Source organism: Triticum urartu, chromosome 7A (assembly GCF_056163025.1).
Source record: "Triticum urartu cultivar PI428250 chromosome 7A, HENAU_Tu73, whole genome shotgun sequence".
Taxonomy (NCBI): Eukaryota; Viridiplantae; Streptophyta; class Magnoliopsida; order Poales; family Poaceae; genus Triticum; species Triticum urartu.
The window spans coordinates 269410162-269427804 of NC_141879.1; the positions used below are offsets into that span (position 1 = coordinate 269410162).

General features: G+C 42.6%; 1 protein-coding gene across 1 annotated transcript; it reads right to left on the reverse strand.

Moving 5' to 3' along the window:
* Positions 1 to 878: 878 nt before the first annotated feature.
* Positions 879 to 3529, reverse strand: LOC125522746 (large ribosomal subunit protein uL22y). Its single transcript, XM_048687778.2, has 7 exons — positions 3380 to 3529; positions 3254 to 3290; positions 3106 to 3146; positions 1733 to 1963; positions 1530 to 1632; positions 1386 to 1453; positions 879 to 1190 (listed from the first exon to the last, which is right to left on the reverse strand). Exons 1-7 carry the CDS (start codon positions 3380 to 3382, stop codon positions 1155 to 1157), a joined length of 519 nt encoding a protein of 172 aa, XP_048543735.1. The 5' UTR covers positions 3383 to 3529; the 3' UTR covers positions 879 to 1154.
* Positions 3530 to 17643: the final 14114 nt, after the last annotated feature.

The window sequence follows — 17643 nt, forward strand, 5'->3', positions numbered from 1 at the left end:
GACAACATTATTGGATGGCTCGTGGATCCGGACCGCTTGAACAGGTATGGAAGGTTTAAGGGTTTGTGTTGGATATGCCCTTAAGCGGACATGGAGTTTCTTAGCCCAAGATCATATGAGCTTGGGTTTTCCGTAAAATGAAAAAAAATCAAAAAAATATTTATGACAAAACAAATCTTGTCAGTGATTGCAAATTTTCATCGTGAAATAATATTTCATAGAACCATGGCAAAATAAACAAAATCATGCTCCAAAAAAGTTATTTTCAAAGGCATCTTGGAGTGATGTTTTTTTTTTGCCACCACTGCCAAGAATGTCATTTCACGCTGAAATTTTGCAAACATCGAAAACTGTTGTAAAAAAAACAGGTTTTTTTTTTGAATATTTTCGATTTTACTGTTCATCCCGAACTTGTCTCCGCCATTTTGCTGACAATTTGTTAGTACAACTTTGGACGCCCACTACAAACTTAGATGATTTGATTTGACCGTATACAGCCACGGAATATAGGCGCTTTAACGGTTTGACCGTGCCTGGATGGTTGCCTTCCCCGCCACACAGTACACAGAACACCGGTGAAGGTCCGTGCGCACCACGGCTGCCAGTAGACTGGCTGCAATATCGGTAAAAGTAGCGATTCGCAGTAATTAAAGAAAATGTAAGGCACATAACAACTTTAATGAGCTTCTGGTCAGTGGCAGGAACAGAAAACCATTCAACCAAAAATTGCAAAGCAGTAAGAGGAATTTTATGACCAATAGAAAGTACTACCGCTGTTCCTAAATATAAGATGTTTTAGCAGTTGAAATCGAACTGCCAAAACATCTTATATTTAAGAACAGACGGTGTATATATCAAAACAACTAAAAAGTGGATAATTAAGAGCAACTAAAAAGTGGATATAATACTCAAAGTGAACATCCCGAAAGGACCAGCATCTCTGAGAAATAAGTTCTGATGGGCTAATGCTCAAATATCTGAAACTGTTTTAGCATATAAAGACCACTCGCGATCACAAGGATAGCATCAACCTTAACAAATCCTTACTCCATGTTGGTAACAAAAACATCAAGGAGGCAACAAACACTGCCAACAAAGATACTTGAGAAGAACTACAACTAAGATTCTTGGACGAATGCAGCCACTCCGTTAGCTTAGATAGCTTTCCTTGGTGCGACGACGTTGTCAGCCTACCAAAGGAGACAATATATGCTTTAGGAGACACAGCTAACCAAAACAGCACATAAGAACAGACAGCATGGCAATGTGATTGATGTAGGACTGATTAGAAGGTGAATCTTAAGAATCTTGAAGTTAGAAATATTGGACAAATTTACAAGTTCCAGATAGGCAGTAACTAAAACAAATGCATAAAACGAGCATACCTCCTTCTTCACAGGCTCTTCCTTCTCTGACAAGATCAGCTCAATGTGGCAGGGGTTGGACATGTAAGCTGCCATAGAGAAATATTAGCACCATGTCCAATGAAAGCAAATAGACATTTCAATATAACACCCTTTAGAACTTACGATTGATGCGTCCATGAGCACGGTATGTACGGCGCCTCTGCTTTTGGGCTTGGTTCACCTGGATGTGTGAAATGTAGAGGTTGTCGACGTCCAAGCCTTTAACCTATGTACGCAACACATAATAAGTTAACCAAAACAAATGCTCAGAATATGATGCATATCAAAAATAGAATGAGGATAAAATAGCAGCAGCAGTAGCATACCTCAGCGTTACTCTCAGCATTCTTCAGCAAATCCAACACGAACTGGGCCGACTTTGCAGGCCAGCGACCCTGCCCATTTGGCTGGCGGTTCTTTACTTGCGCGGTACGACCCACACCTCTGCAGTATCTCCGGAAGGGAATCGCTTGCTTGTGAGCGAGAACATCCTCAAGGTACCTCTTAGCCTTGCCCAAAGGCATCCTGCGAAGAGCAAACGCTGTCTCGCGTGTGTTCTGCATCCAGTATTAGCAAGTTAGCGAAACAAACAAGATATAACCATTTGACAATGATGGGACTACAAAATTATCAATCTAGCACAAAAACGAGGAACAACTGTGCTGGCACCAGGGTCCTATGATAAAATAACTGAACTTAGTTTTACAGATGCAAAATCTGGCAGAAAAAGATTGCAGGCCAACAGACCATTCCCTTCCCTTACACATTATTAGCCTTAAGAAGCAACGGTACTACATTACATGGGATATTTTTCACCAAGTTCAGAGAGTGAGCAATGCTTGGTATGCATACGTCAACAGAAAAGAAAAAATAGAGCAGGCTGACAAAAAGTTGGCGTCTTCATAACTAATGATATTCAAATTATGCAATATAAAGATAAGAAACAAGACGATGGAAAGCTATCAAACAACGTAAACGAAACTATAATGATATATCAGACCAAGAATCATCTAAACAATTAATCCCGACTTGGATACATCGGAGCCAGGATCTTCTAAACAATTAATCCTGACTTCTAGAGGGGGGGCAAAGATCACTGAGACTTAGGAGTTTGAGCAGAGAAACCTGCAGCAACATCACAAAGTGATAACTATGACGCAAGCAATGAACACAACAATATTCAATGTTCCTATTAAACTGTAATGATATCTGCCAAAATTAAATGTGCAAAACACGGACTTCAAAATTGCAGACATTAGGTACAGAAATGAGAAGGATAAAGTAGCAGCAGCGTACTTAAGCGTGACTCTCAGCGTTCTTTAGCAAATACAACGCGAACTGGGCAGATTTTGGATTAAATGCGGACATTAGCTATGTACTTCCTCAAAACAAGACATGGCTAAAGATGATGTCACGTTCAGATTGCCTAAGAACCATTGGCGACTGTGACTAACGCCGGTAAAGAATGCATTGATATCCCTAAAGTAACCTGGTAACTGTGCATGCAAAGAACAGATCAGAACCATTACTCTTTAGGTTTGTCACAGTTCAATCATTCATGAGGCCATTTGTACACTCCCTAACCCTAAATCAACAAGATCGCATGAAAATTGACAAGAACGCTAGTCTGGGATCAATCAACCAGTAGCGCAACTCCACAGACAAAAAATCTCGCGTAGAGCAGGTTCACGGAACGCACCTTGAAGTGGACCCTGAGATCCTTGCCACAGGCCTTGGCCGCTGCGCACGAAAGCACGAAACATCGGATCAGAACCCACCACAAGCAGAAGGCAAAGCGCAAAGCAAGAAAAAATTCATTGAGGGGACAGAGGGAAGATAGATCTTACACTTGGTCGGGTTGGACGGATCCCTCGAGTACTTCACCTGCGACGAATGCAACAGCGAGGATGTCAGAGCGACGGCACGTACAGCAGGCAGAAGATTGTGCCTGAGAAGAGAGGGACGAGGCTTACCATGGCGGCGGCGGCGGGGGTTGCGGCCGGAGAGGAGGGATGGGAGGGTGAGGGCTGGCCTTGGCACGAACTCTTCCAACAGGGGGAAAACTGAGGAGGCGGTGGAGGTCTATGAGGAGGCGAGAAAACCCTAGAGCTTCACAGCTCTTCATGGGCTTACGGCCCAATGTCTCGTCTATGGGACAGGCCCGGCCTTTCTCTCTCTTGTTTTCCTCTGCGTTTCGTCTTTTGTTTTCTTGCACCGCTCAAAAACAAATCTTTTGTTTTTTGTCTTTTGGGGAAAGCCATCATGATGACTTTATCTATCTATCTATCTATCTATCTATAGGAGTATTATCAAAATTCACCGGAAGTGCAAAGCATGTCAAACATAACAAAAATTATATCGAGATTCTGAGACCATCAAAGGACCACTATTGAAGCCAAAACGAGCCGCTAACACGATTCTGTCATCGTTCCCCTGTTGGAACCGGCTTGACCTTGTTGATGACAACCAGAAGGTCTTCGTGCATGTGCCCCTAGGGACCAGAGCCCTAGAGCCGCGGTGGACGTCGTTGAACCCTTGAATGGATCTGAAGCACCGGACACCAAATCTCGCCACACAACGAGAAACCCTAACCTCATTGCCCCAATGAGATGGCAGGAATCTACATGAGAGCTCTGTCAGCTTCGTCGAGATGGACAAAGTCAAGGAAGATCAAAGCCACGAAGACAAACTCAAAGAAGAAGTGCTACCATCCGCCCGAGTGTCGCCCCAAGATGACTAAAAACACTAAACTAAACTACTAACCAAAGTGAAGGCCCCGGGATTCCTCTCACCGCCGCCGGTCGCCAGTACGGCAAGAAGAGGGGAGGCGAATCCACGGGCTCACCGATGAAGCCTGGATGGGAGAGTTTGCCTAGTCACCAAGGAATAGAGGAGGAAGAGTTAAAGATGGAAATCTTTTTAGATAATATTATGATGAATTTATTGATTGGTGAAAGTATTAAGTAAACAAACAATAAAATCAAAAGGGATCTAAATTCACACAATATTTTGAGAACCCTTCGTATTACAAGCAAGACACTATTGCTCTCATGAAACTACACTAAAAGATAACATGATTAAAACCTCTAGTTAAGAAAGAGCATTCTTCAAAATTCACAGCCATTGCCCAATAAAATTTCCATGAAAATGGACAAATCTAGCCCTTTTTCAAAAATTTAGCATAAAATGAACCCGATTAAAAAAATTCACAAAAATGGCCCATTTGGTGGGGCGTGATGCTAGATAGCGGGACGCCCTCGGTAGGGGTAGCTATGGTGCCATCTAGCATGGCGTCTCGGGCCAAGGCGTCATGCAATGGGCCATTTTGTGATTTTTCTTGGAATCTGGTTCATTTCGTGCTAAAGTTTCAGAAAAGGGTTAGATTTTTCATTTTTCATATAATTTCCACCATCCTTCGTAACCTCCATAACATGCATGGAATCATTATTAACTATTAGGTTGTTGCACCCCCACCCCACCTCTCTCACCAGAGTCAGACTACCGTATAGCAATGTTGCTTCGTTCGCCACCACATCTGTAACATTATTCAGTCCACAACAATTGCATGCCCTCAAGGTACTGCATCCATTTCTGATACCCCCGTAGCACATGTTCCCTGGTTAATTGAGAAGGCAACATCTATATTAAGCTTGACATACCCCTCTCTTGGTTTTTCCCATCCATGCTTTTGGGCCTCGTAATTCTTCTTGTGAGCTCTCAAAAAATTGGTGGCAAAAGTCAGTGTCGAGCACGCCTAGCTCGAAACATGTTCTCCCCTACATACCTTCATACGCCCCACCAAATATACCAGCATGTCATCGCCATTTCATCTTGTTGTTGGGAAACATAGCATGCAATTTCAAAAAAAAATCATACGATCACGCAAGATCTATCTAGGAGATGCATAGCAACGAGAGGGGGAGACTGTGTCCACGTACCCTCGTAGACCGAAAGCGGAAGCGTTATGTTAACGCGGTTGATGTAGTCCAACGTCTTCACGATCCAACCGATTCAAGTACCGAACGTACGGCACCTCCGTGTTCAGCACACGTTCAGCACGATGACGTCCCTCGAGCTCTTGATCAAGTAGAGGGTCGAGGGAGAGTTCCGACAGGACGATGACGTGGTGACGGTGATGGTGATGGTGATGTGATCCGCGCAGGGCTTCGCCTAAGCACTACAACGCTATGACCGGAGGAGTAAACTGTGGAGGGGGGCACCGCACACAGCTAAGAGAATTCTTGGTGTGTCTTTGGGGTGCCCCCCGCCCCCATACATAAAGGGGGGAGGAGGAGGCCGGCGGCCATGAGGGGCGCGCCAAGGGGGGGAGTCCTACTTGGACTCCTAGTCCAAGTAGGATTCGCCCCCCCTCTTTTCCTTTCTCCACCGAAGGGAATAGGAAGGAGAGGGAGAGGGAAAGGGAAGGGGGGCCGCCCCCTCCTCCTTGTCCTATTCGGACTCCCTAGGAGGGGGGCTCGCGGCCACCCCCCGCGGGCTTCCCTCTCTCTCCCTTAGGCCCATGTTGGCCCAACACTTCCCCGGGGGTTCCGGTAACCCCTCAGTACTCCGAAAAAATACCCGAATCATTTGGAACCATTCCGATGTCCGAATACTACCTTCCAATATATGAATCTTTACCTATCGACCATTTTGAGACTCCTCGTCATGTCCATGATCTTATCCGGGACTCCGAACAAACTTAGGTCACCAAAACACATAACTCATAATACAAATCGTCATCGAACATTAAGTGTGCGGACCTTACGAGTTCGAGAACTATGTAGACATGACCGAGACACATCTCCGGTCAATAGCCAATAGCGGAACCTGGATGCTCATATTGGTTCCTACATATTCTACAAAGATCTTTATCGGTCAAACCGCATAACAACATACGTCATTCCCTTTGTCATCGGTATGTTACTTGCCCAAGATTCGATCATCGGTATCCTCATACATAGTTCAATCTCGTTACTGGCAAGTATCTTTACTCGTTCCGTAATGCATCATCCTGCAACTAACTCATTAGTCACATTGCTTGCAAGGCTTATTGTGATGTGCATTACCGAGAGGGCACCCCAGAGATACCTCTCCGATACTCAGAGTGACAAATCCTAATCTCGATCTATGCCAACTTAACAAACACCTTCGGAGACACCTGTAGAGCATCTTTATAATCACCCAGTTACGTTGTGACGTTTGATATATAGCACACAAGGTTTTCCTCCAGTATTCGGGAGTTGCATAATCTCATAGTCAGAGGAATATGTATAAGTCATGAAGAAAGCAATAGCAATAAAACTAAATGATCATAATGCTAAGCTAACGGATGGGTCTTGTCCATCACATCATTCTCTAATGATGTGATATCCCGTTCATCAAATGACAATACATGTCTATGGTCAGGAAACTTAACCATCTTTGATTAATGAGCTAGTCAAGTAGAGGTATACTAGGGACACTATGTTTGTCTAACGTATTCACACATGTACTAAGTTTTCGGTTAATACAGTTCTAGCATGAATAATAAACATTTATCATGATATAAGGAAATATAAATAACAACTTTATTATTGCCTCGAGGGCATATTTCCTTCAGTCTCCCACTTGCACTAGAGTCAATAATCTAGTTCATATCGTCATGTGATTTAACACCAATAGTTCACATCTTTATGTGATTAGTTCACATTACCATGTGACTAACACCCAAAAGGTTTACTAGAGTCAATAATCTAGTTCACATCGCTATGTGATTAACACCGAAAGAGTACTAAGGTGTGATCATGTTTTGCTTGTGAGAGAAGTTTAGTCAACGGGTCTGCCACATTCAGAGCCGTGTGTATTTTGCAAATTCTCTATGTCTACAATGCTCTGCATGGAGCTACTCTAGCTAATTGCTCCTACTTTCAATATGTATCCAGATCGAGACTCAGAGTCATCCAGATCGGTGTCAAAGCTTGCATCAACGTAACTCTTTACGATGAACTATTTATCACCTCCATAACCGAAAAATATTTCCTTAGTCCTCTAAGGATAATTTTGACCGATGTCTAATGATCTACTCCTAGATCACTATTGTACCCCCTTGCCAAACTCATGGCAAGGTATACAATAGGTCTGGTACACAGCGTGGCATACTTTATAGAACCTATGGCTGAGGCATAGGGAATCACTTTCGTTCTCTCTCTATCTTCTGCCGTGGTCGGGTTTGAGTCTTACTCAACTTCATACCTTTACAACTTAGGCAAGAACTCTTTCTTTGACTGATCCATTTTGAACTCCTTCAAAATCTTATCAAGGTATGTACTCATTGAAAATTTTATCAAGCGTCTTGATCTATCTCTATAGATATTGATGCCTAATATGTAAGCAGCTTCACCGAGGTCTTTCTTTGAAAAACTCCTTTCAAACACTCCTTTATGCTTTCCAGAAAAATCTACATCATTTCTGATCAACAATATGTCATTCACATATACTTATCAGAAAGGATGTAGTGCTCCCACTCACTTTCTTGTAAATACAGGCTTCACCGCAAGTCTGTATAAAACTATATGCCTTGATCAAATCATCAAAGCATATATTCCAACTCCGAGATGCTTGCACCAGTCCATAAATGGATCGCTGGAGCTTGCACACTTTGTTAGCACCTTTAGGATCGACAAAACCTTCTGGTTGCATCATATACAACTTTTCTTTAATAAATCCATTAAGGAATACAGTTTTGACATCCATTTGCCAGATTTCATAAAATGCGACAATTGCTCACATGATTCGGACAGACTTTAAGCATCGATACGAGTGAGAAAATATCATTGTAGTCAACACCTTGAACTTGTTGAAAACCTTTTGCGGCAATTCGAGCTTTGTAGATAGTAACACTACTATCAGCGACCGTCTTCCTCTTGAAGATCCATTTATTCTCAATGGATTGCCGATCATCGGGCAAGTCAATCAAAGTTCATATTTTGTTCTCATGCATGGCTCATCATCGCTTCTTCATAGTTCGTAGGTTCATCATGGTCTAGTAACATGACTTCTAGAACAGTATTACCGTACCACTCTGATGCGGACCGTACTCTGGTTAACCTATGAGGTTCGGTAGTAACTTGATCTGAAGTTTCATGATCATCATCATTAGTTTCCTCACTAATTGGTGTAGGAATCACTCGAACTGATTTCTATGATGAATCACTTTCCAATTCGGGAGAAGGTACAATTACCTCATCAAGTTCTACTTTCCTCCCACTCACTTTTTTCGAGAGAAACTCCTTCTCTGGAAAGGATCCATTCTTAGCAACAAATATCTTGCCTTCGGATCTATGATAGAAGGTGTACCCAACAGTTTCTTTTGGGTATCCTATGAAGACGCACCTTTTCGATTTGGGTTCGAGCTTATCAGTTTGATTTTTTTCACATAAGCATCGCAACCCCAAAATTTAAGAAACGATAGCTTTGGTTTCTTGCCAAACCACAGTTCATACGGTGTCATCTCAACAGATTTAGATGGTGCCCTATTTAACGTGAATGCAGCTGTCTCTAATGAATAACCCAAAAATGATAGTGGTAAATCGGTAAGAGACATCATAGATCGCACCATATCCAATAAAGTACGGTTACGACGTTCGGACACACCATTACGCTATGGTGTTCCAGGTGGCGTGAGTTGTGAAACTATTCCACATTGTTTTAAATGAAGACCAAACTCGTAACTCAAATATTCGCCTCCGCAATAAGATCATAGAAACTTTATTTTCTTGTTACGATGATTCTCCGCTTCACTCTAAAATTCTTTGAATTTTTCAAATGTTTCAGACTTGTGTTTCATTAAGTAGATATACCCATGATACGTCTCCAACGTATCTATAATTTTTTATTGTTCCATGTTGTTATATTATCAATCTTGAATGTTTTATAATCATTTTATAGTCATTTTATATCTTTTTTGGTACTAACCTATTGACATAGTGCTAAGTGCCAGTTACTGTTTTTCCATGTTTTTTACATCACATAAAATCAATATCAAACGGAGTCCAAATGCCAGGAAACTTTACGGAGATTTTTTATGAACCAGAAGGAACATAATGGGCCCTGGCTGCGCCTGGGGGTGCTCCAAGGAGAGCACAGCCCACCGGGGTGCGCCAGGAGGCCCAGACGCGGCCTGGTGGGTTGTGCCCACCTCGGGTGCCCCCCGGGCCACCTCTTTTCTCTATAAATACCCCAATATTCCAGAAACCCTAGGGGAGTCACTACTGCAGGATGCTGCTAACGCGACACTACAATCAGAGTCCCTTCGACGAAACTGTGTGCGATGCTATAATCGCAAAAGGTGGTGTAAAAAACTATCAAAAAGGTGTAAAACGTTTGTGATGGAGGATGCATTAAACACAGCTTAGATTTTAATTGCATGTGCAATGCAGGGCATACGGTTCAGCTCAATTAACTGTCTGTGATGAGGAGAAACAAAACAAACAGGCAGCCAGATGAAGGTGTGTGCGATATACAACATATGGTTCACTCGGATGAACTGTTTGTGATTAGGCAACACAAAAGAAATGGTCAGTCAGATCAAGGTGTGTGCGATATACGACATGCGGTTCACTCGGATGAACTGTTTGCGTTGAGACATGAGAATAGAAACGGTTCAACTTAACAAGATGTGTGTGATAAGCGGCAAACAAGTCTATAATCGGAAACATGTGCGAAGACCGATAACAACACAGACGATTACTGCTAACTAGCCGTGTGTGTTGTGGGCAAACGATTGCTAGTATACAATTATGAGTGATTGATGAAAACATCCCCGATGGGTTCCATTGTTTAGTCTGTGTGCGATGTGATTTTCTTTGTCCGCACAACATCTACGCTCTGTCTACAGAGCATCAACATATATACTTAAAAAGATAGCATTGCATAACCAAATTAAGCATACAATTACACAAAGTGACTACACACATTACATTTCCACACACCAAGGTAAGCAATTACATGCATACTAAAGTAGGAGAAACGAGAATCTAATCATCTACTTATTGTTGTGAGGATGCTTGTCATTGCTCTGCTTCTGGCTGGATCCCTGGCCATTTTGGGGAAGGAGGCACTTCCTCATGTCAACGATCTGCCTGTACATGTCATAGCTCGTGTACGCCTCCTTGGCCGCATACACGATGTGAGCTTTGTCGAGTTTCTCCATCCAGGCCGAGTGGTAGGCACGCTTGTCCTTGTTGCACGAATCCTTCATGTCTCTGTAGTAGGGGTCGATGATGGCCTCGACGAGGTGAACCAGTGAGTCCTTCGCATGCTCCTCGCTACCCCAGATCTTGTATTGGCCCTGGATGTCGACAAGATTCTGGCAGGCGATGCCCGAATACTCGAGCGCCTTTACATCGTTGGTGATGTCCACCGTAGTGAACATGTAGTGGGGGCTGTTGACAAACCTAGCGAAATGCTCGCAAGGCCTTGTGCCATGCGGTAGTGGTAGACGAGGATGTGGTGGCGCACGCACATCTAGGCGACGGCGACCTTGGGACGAGACCCGGGATGAGCACGGGTGTACTCGAGGTCGAACCTGACCACCTTGTACTTCTCCTCGGCAAGCAACAGCTCCATGATGTGGATGGAGTGCTCCACCCAGACCGGGTCGTTGGTGTACACCACCGACAGGTCCATGAACCTTCTGTGGGTGTCCACTGCTACCTCTTGAGCACTGCGTTGGTTTTCCCTTGAAGAGGAAAGGGTGATGTAGCAAAGTAGCGTAAGTATTTCCCTCAGTTTTTGAGAACCAAGGTATCAATCCAGTAGGAGACTACACGCAAGTCCCTCGTACCTACACAAACAAATAAGAACCTCGCAACCAACGCGATAAAGGGGTTGTCAATCCCTTCACGGTCAGTTACGAGAGTGAGATCTGATAGAGATAATAATAACAAGATAAATATTTTTGGTATTTTATGATATAGATTGAAAGTAAAGATTGCAAAAAACGGTAATAGAAATAGCTTGTTGACGGGAGATTAATATAATGGAGAATAGACCCAGGGGCCATAGGTTTCACTAGTGGCTTCTCTCAAGATAGCATAAGTATTACGGTGGGTGAACAAATTACTCTCGAGCAATTGATAGAAAAGTGCATAATTATGAGAATATCTAGGCATGATCATGTATATAGGCATCACGTCCGTGACAAGTAGACCGAAACGATTCTGCATCTACTACTATTACTCCACACATCGACCGCTATCCAGCATGCATCTAGAGTATTAAGTTCATAACAACAAAGTAACACATTAGGCAAGATGACATGATGTAGAGGGATAAACTCAAGCAATATGATATAAACCCCATCTTTTTATCCTCGATGGCAACAATACAATACGTGCCTTGCTACCCCTACTATCACTGGGAAAGGACACCGCAAAATTGAACCCAAAGCTAAGCACTTCACCCATTGCAAGAAAGATCAATCCAGTAGGCCAAACCAAACTGATAATTCAAAGAGACTTGCAAAGATAACCAATCATACATAAAAGATTTCAAAGAAGAATCAAATATTGTTCATAGATAAACTTGATAAACCCACAATTCATCGGATCTCGACAAACACACCGCAAAAAGAGTTACATCAAATAGATCTCCAAGAAGATCGAGGAGAACATTGTATTGAGATCCAAGAGAGAGAAGAAGCCATCTAGCTAATAACTATGGACCCGAAGGTCTGAAGTAAACTACTCACACATCATCGAAGAGGCCATGGAGTTGATGTAGAGGCCCTCCGTGATCAATTCCCCCTCCGGCGAAGCTCCGGAAAAGGCCCCAAGATGGGATCTCTTGGGTACAGAAGGTTGCGGCGGTGGAAATAGGGTTTCGTGGTGCTCCTGGATGTTTTCGGGGTATATGGATATATATAGGAGGAAGAAGTAGGTCGGTGGAGCCACGAGGGGCCCATGAGGGTGGAGGGCGCGCCCAGGGGGTAGGCGCGCCCCTGCCTCGTGGCCTCCTCGTTGATTTCTTGACGCCCACTCCAAGTCCCATGGATCATGTTTGTTCCAAAAATAACTCTCCCGAAGGTTTCATTCTGTTTGGATTCCGTTTGATATTCCTTTTCTGCGAAACACTGAAATAGGCAAAAAAATAGCAATTTGCATTGGGCCTTGGGTTAGTAGGTTATACCAAAAATATTATAAAAGTGTATAAATAAGCCCATTAACATACAAAACAGATAATATAATAGCATGGAACAATAAAAAAAATTATAGATACGTTGGAGACGTGTCATCCACCACGGTATGCATGGTGAACTGCTGCTCGTCGTCGACAGCTGCTCTGAGCGCCATCAGAGCCGCGCAGGATACCCTCTAAGAATTTCTTGTGGTGGGTGTGCTTCTTGCAATGGTGGGGCGCGATCAAAAGGTTGGCCACTGTAATAAATGGGGGCCGGCCGGCCTGTAATCATCACGTCTTCTCACAATGTTCGTAGCGGAGGATTCCAGTGCACGCTTGAGAACACCGCACCACACGCGTGGGCTCGAAGAGGCGCCAAATGTATCGTCGGTGAGCTTGTTCACGCGCTACCGCGCAGTTTACCGTGCAAGGTTCCCGCCCGGCTAGTTTGGCCACGCGTCGGCTAGAAGAGGAACAAATCGTGGGCATTTATTGGCAAAAAGCTTTGTAAAAATGAAGTGTGTGGAATGACTTCGATCATAAGTTTACCCGTGGGTGATAAGGTCAAAGTTACACAGAAGGGTGATGATGGACACTCGAGTGCGATAATTAATTATGCGCTCTACAGGGAACATGGTGGAAGAAACCAACTATGTGCAATAATGTCGAAGGTCGCAGTCGAGTTAGCTATACATATCGTGTGCTGTGAGATCGACAAGGTAAACAGATTCGAGAATGGTTAATGAAATCTAAGACCATTGCATATTAAGGTCAAAATAGTGCTACCAATATACGAGCCTCATACGATGCCATTTCAACGATTGTACCACAAAAGCTCGAAATATTACAAGGTTCAAATTCCAGAGTTATATGGTGCACGGACTTTGAGGAAAGAAGAGGGCCGCCTGCCAGGAGTCGACCTCCCCCGCGCTGACTGGTCAGGGCCTGCCGCCTTCTGGCTTCTCTCGGACAAGTAGGGCCCACCGCCTGCAGGCCATACCGACAGCCCATCATGGGGGCTTCGCATCCTAGGCCGTAGGTGATGTCACGGGCTGCATGGCAATAGTGCCGCACCGGGCGAGGAATGTCCGCCCAGTACGCAGCACTGTGGCCACGCTCTGCCCTGGATTTGGGGGTGGCAGGCTGCACTGTAGCCACGCCCCGTCTCGTCATCGTAATGAGGTGCTAACTTTGAGGGAACGAGGGGCCGCTGATACGTCTCCAACGTATCTATAATTTTTGATTGCTCCATGCTATATTATCTATTGTTTTGGACATTATTGGGCTTTATTATCCACTTTTACATTATTTTTGGGACTAACCTATTAACCGGAGGCCCAACCCAGAATTGCTGTTTTTTGCCTGTTTTAGGGTTTCGAAGAAAAGGAATATCAAACAGAGTCCAAACGGAATGAAACCTTCGGGAACGTGATTTTCTCAACGAATAAGACCAGAGAGACTTGGACCCTATGTCAAGAAAGGAAACAGGAGGCCACGAGGTAGGGGAGCGCGCCCACCCCTACCAGGCGCGCCCTCCACCCTCGTGGGCCCCCTGTTGCTCTACCGACGTACTCCTTCCTCCTATATATATCCACGTACCCCCAAACGATCAGATACGGAGCCAAAAACCTAATTCCACCGCCGCAACTTTCTGTATCCACGAGATCGCATCTTGGGGCCTGTTCCGGAGCTCCGCCGGAGGGGGCATCGATCACGGAGGGCTTCTACATCAACACCATAGCCCCTCCGATGAAGTGTGAGTAGTTTACCTCAGACCTATGGGTCCATAGTTAGTAGCTAGATGGCTTCTTCTCTCTTTTTGGATCTCAATACAATGTTCTCCCCCTCTCTTGTGGAGAACCATTCGATGTAATCTTCTTTTTGCGGTGTGTTTGTTGAGACCGATGAATTGTGGGTTTATGATCAAGTCTATCTATGAATAATATTTGAATCTTCTCTGAATTCTTTTATGTATGATTGGTTATCTTTGCAAGTCTCTTCGAATTATCAGTTTGGTTTGGCCTACTAGATTGATCTTTCTTGCAATGGGAGAAGTGCTTAGCTTTGGGTTCAATCTTGCGGTGTCCTTTCCCGGTGACAGTAAGGGCAGCAAGGCACGTATTGTATTGTTACCATCGAGGATAACAAGATGGGGTTTTATTCATATTACATGAGTCTATCCCTCTACATCATGTCATCTTGCTTAAGGCGTTACTCTATTTTTAACTTAATACTCTAGATGCATGTTGGATAGCGGTCGATGAGTGGAGTAATAGTAGTAGATGCAGGCAGGAGTCGATCTACTTGTCTCGGACGTGATGCCTATATACATGATCATACCTAGATATTCTCATAACTGTGCTCAATTCTGTCAATTGCTCAACAGTAATTTGTTCACCCACCGTAGAATACTTATGCTCTCGAGAGAAGCCACTAGTGAAATCTATGGCCCCCGGGTCTATCTTCATCATATTAATCTCCTACTACTTAGTTATTTCCTTTGTTATTTACTTCGCCTTTATTTTACTTTGCATCTTTTATCATAAAAATACCAAAAATATTATCTTATCATATCTATCAGATCTCACTCTCGTAAGTGGCCTTATAGGGACTGACAACCCCTATTTGCGTTGGTTGCGAGGATTTATTTGTTTTGTGCAGGTACGAGGGACTCGCGCATAGTCTCCTACTGGATTGATACCTTGGTTCTCAAAAACTGAGGGAAATACTTATGCTACTTTGCTGCATCATCCCTTCCTCTTCGGGGAAAACCAACGCAGTGCTCAAGAGGTAGCAAGAAGGATTTCTGGCGCCGTTGCCGGGGAGGTCTACGCAAAAGTCAACATACCAAGTACCCATCACATACCCTTATCTCCCGCATTACATTATTTGCCATTTGCCTCTCGTTTTCCTCTCCCCCACTTCACCCTTGCCGTTTTATTCGCCCTCTCTCTCTCTATCCTCCCTCTCTATTTGCCTCTTTTTTCCCACTTGCTTTTTGTTTGCTTGTGTGTTAGTTTGCTTGCTTGTCACGATGGCTCAAGATAATACTAAATTGTGTGACTTCACCAATACCAACAACAATGATTTTATTAGCACTCCGATTGCTCCTCTTACCGATGCTGAATCTTGTGAAATTAATACTGCTTTGCTGAATCTTGTCATGAAAGATCCGTTTTCCGGCCTTCCTAGTGAAGATGCCGCTACCCATCTAAATAGCTTCGTTGATTTGTGTGACATGCAAAAGAAGAAAGATGTGGATAATGATATTGTTAAATTGAAGCTATTTCCTTTTTCGCTTAGAGGTCGTGCTAAAACTTGGTTTTCATCTCTGCCTAAAAATAGTATTGATTCATGGAACAAGTGCAAAGATGCTTTTATCTCTAAGTATTTTCCTCCCGCTAAGATCATCTCTCTTAGAAACGATATTATGAAGCAACTTGATCATGAACATGTTGCACAAGCTTGGGATATAATGAAACTAATGATACGTAATTGACCTACTCATGGTTTAAATTTGTGGATGATTGTTCACAACTTTTATGCCAGATTGAATTTTGCTTCTAGAAATCTTTTAGATTCGGCCGCGGGAGGTACTTTTATGGAAATCACTTTAGGAGAAGCTACTAAACTTCTAGATAATATTATGGTTAATTATTCTCGATGGCACATTGAAAGATCTACTAATAAAAAGGTGCATGCGATAGAAGAAATTAATGTTTTGAGTGGAAAGATGGATGAACTTATGAAATTATTTGCTAATAAGAGTGTTTATTTTGATCCTAATGATATGCCCTTGTCTACTTTGATTGAGAATAATAATGAATCTATGGATGCGAATTTTGTTGGTAGGAACAATTTTGGTAACAACACGTATAGAGGAAATTTTAATCCTAGGCCTTATCCTAGTAATCCCTCTAATAATTATGGTAATTCCTACAACAATTCTTATGGAAATTATAATAAGATGCCCTCTGATTTTGAATCTAATATTAAAGAATTTATTACTCCGCAAAAGAATTTTAATGCTATGATTGAAGAAAAATTGCTTAAGATTGATGATTTGGCTAGGAACGTTGATAGAATTGCTCTTGATGTTGATTCTTTGAAACTTAGATCTATTCCACCTAAGCATGATATCAATGAGTCTCTCAAAGCCATGAGAATTTCCATTGATGAGTGCAAAGAAAGAACCGCTAGGATGCGAGCTAAGAAAGATGCCTTTATAAGAGCGTGTTATTCTAGTTGCTATGAAAATAAAGATGAAGATCTAAAAGTTATTGATGTGTCCCCTATTAAATCTTTGTTTTGCAATATGAATCTTGATAATGATGGGACTGAATATGATCCACCTTTACCTATAAGGCGTTCCAAGAATTCGGAATTTGTTGATCTTGATGCTAAATTTGATAAAAGTGGGATTGAAGAAATTAAAACTCTAGATGTTGCTAAACCCACTATTATGGATTTCAAGGAATTTAACTATGAAAATTGCTCTTTGATTGATTGTATTTCCTTGTTGCAATCCGTGCTAAATTCTCCTCATGCTTATAGTCAAAATAAAGCGTTTACTAAAAAATATCGTTGATGCCTTGATGCAATCTTATGAAGAAAAACTTGAATTGGAAGTTTCTATCCCTAGAAAACTTTATGATGAGTGGGAACCAACTATTAAAATTAAAATTAAAGATCATGAATGCTATGCTTTATGTGATTTGAGTGCTAGTGTTTCCACGATTCCAAAGACTTTGTGTGATTTGTTAGGTTTCCGTGATTTTGATGATTGCTCTCTAAACTTGCACCTTGCGGATTCCACTATTAAGAAACCTATGGGAAGAATTAATGATGTTCTTATTGTTTCAAATAGGAATTATGTGCCCGTATATTTTATTGTTCTTGACATAGATTGCAATCCTTCATGTCCTATTATTCTTGGTAGACCTTTCCTTAGAATGATTGGTGCAATTATTGATATGAAGGAAGGAAATATTAGATTACAATTTCCATTAAAGAAAGGAATGGAACACTTTCCTAGAAAGAAAATTAAATTACCTTATGAATCTATTATGAGAGCCACTTA

Coding starts and splice junctions, on each gene's coding strand:
- LOC125522746 (XM_048687778.2), bottom strand. Junction 3,147..3,253: donor TCCGTCCAACCCGACCAAGT/GTAAGATCTATC, acceptor TTTCGTGCGCAG/CGGCCAAGGCCTGTGGCAAG. Junction 1,191..1,385: donor AAGAGCCTGTGAAGAAGGAG/GTATGCTCGTTT, acceptor CTCCTTTGGTAG/GCTGACAACGTCGTCGCACC.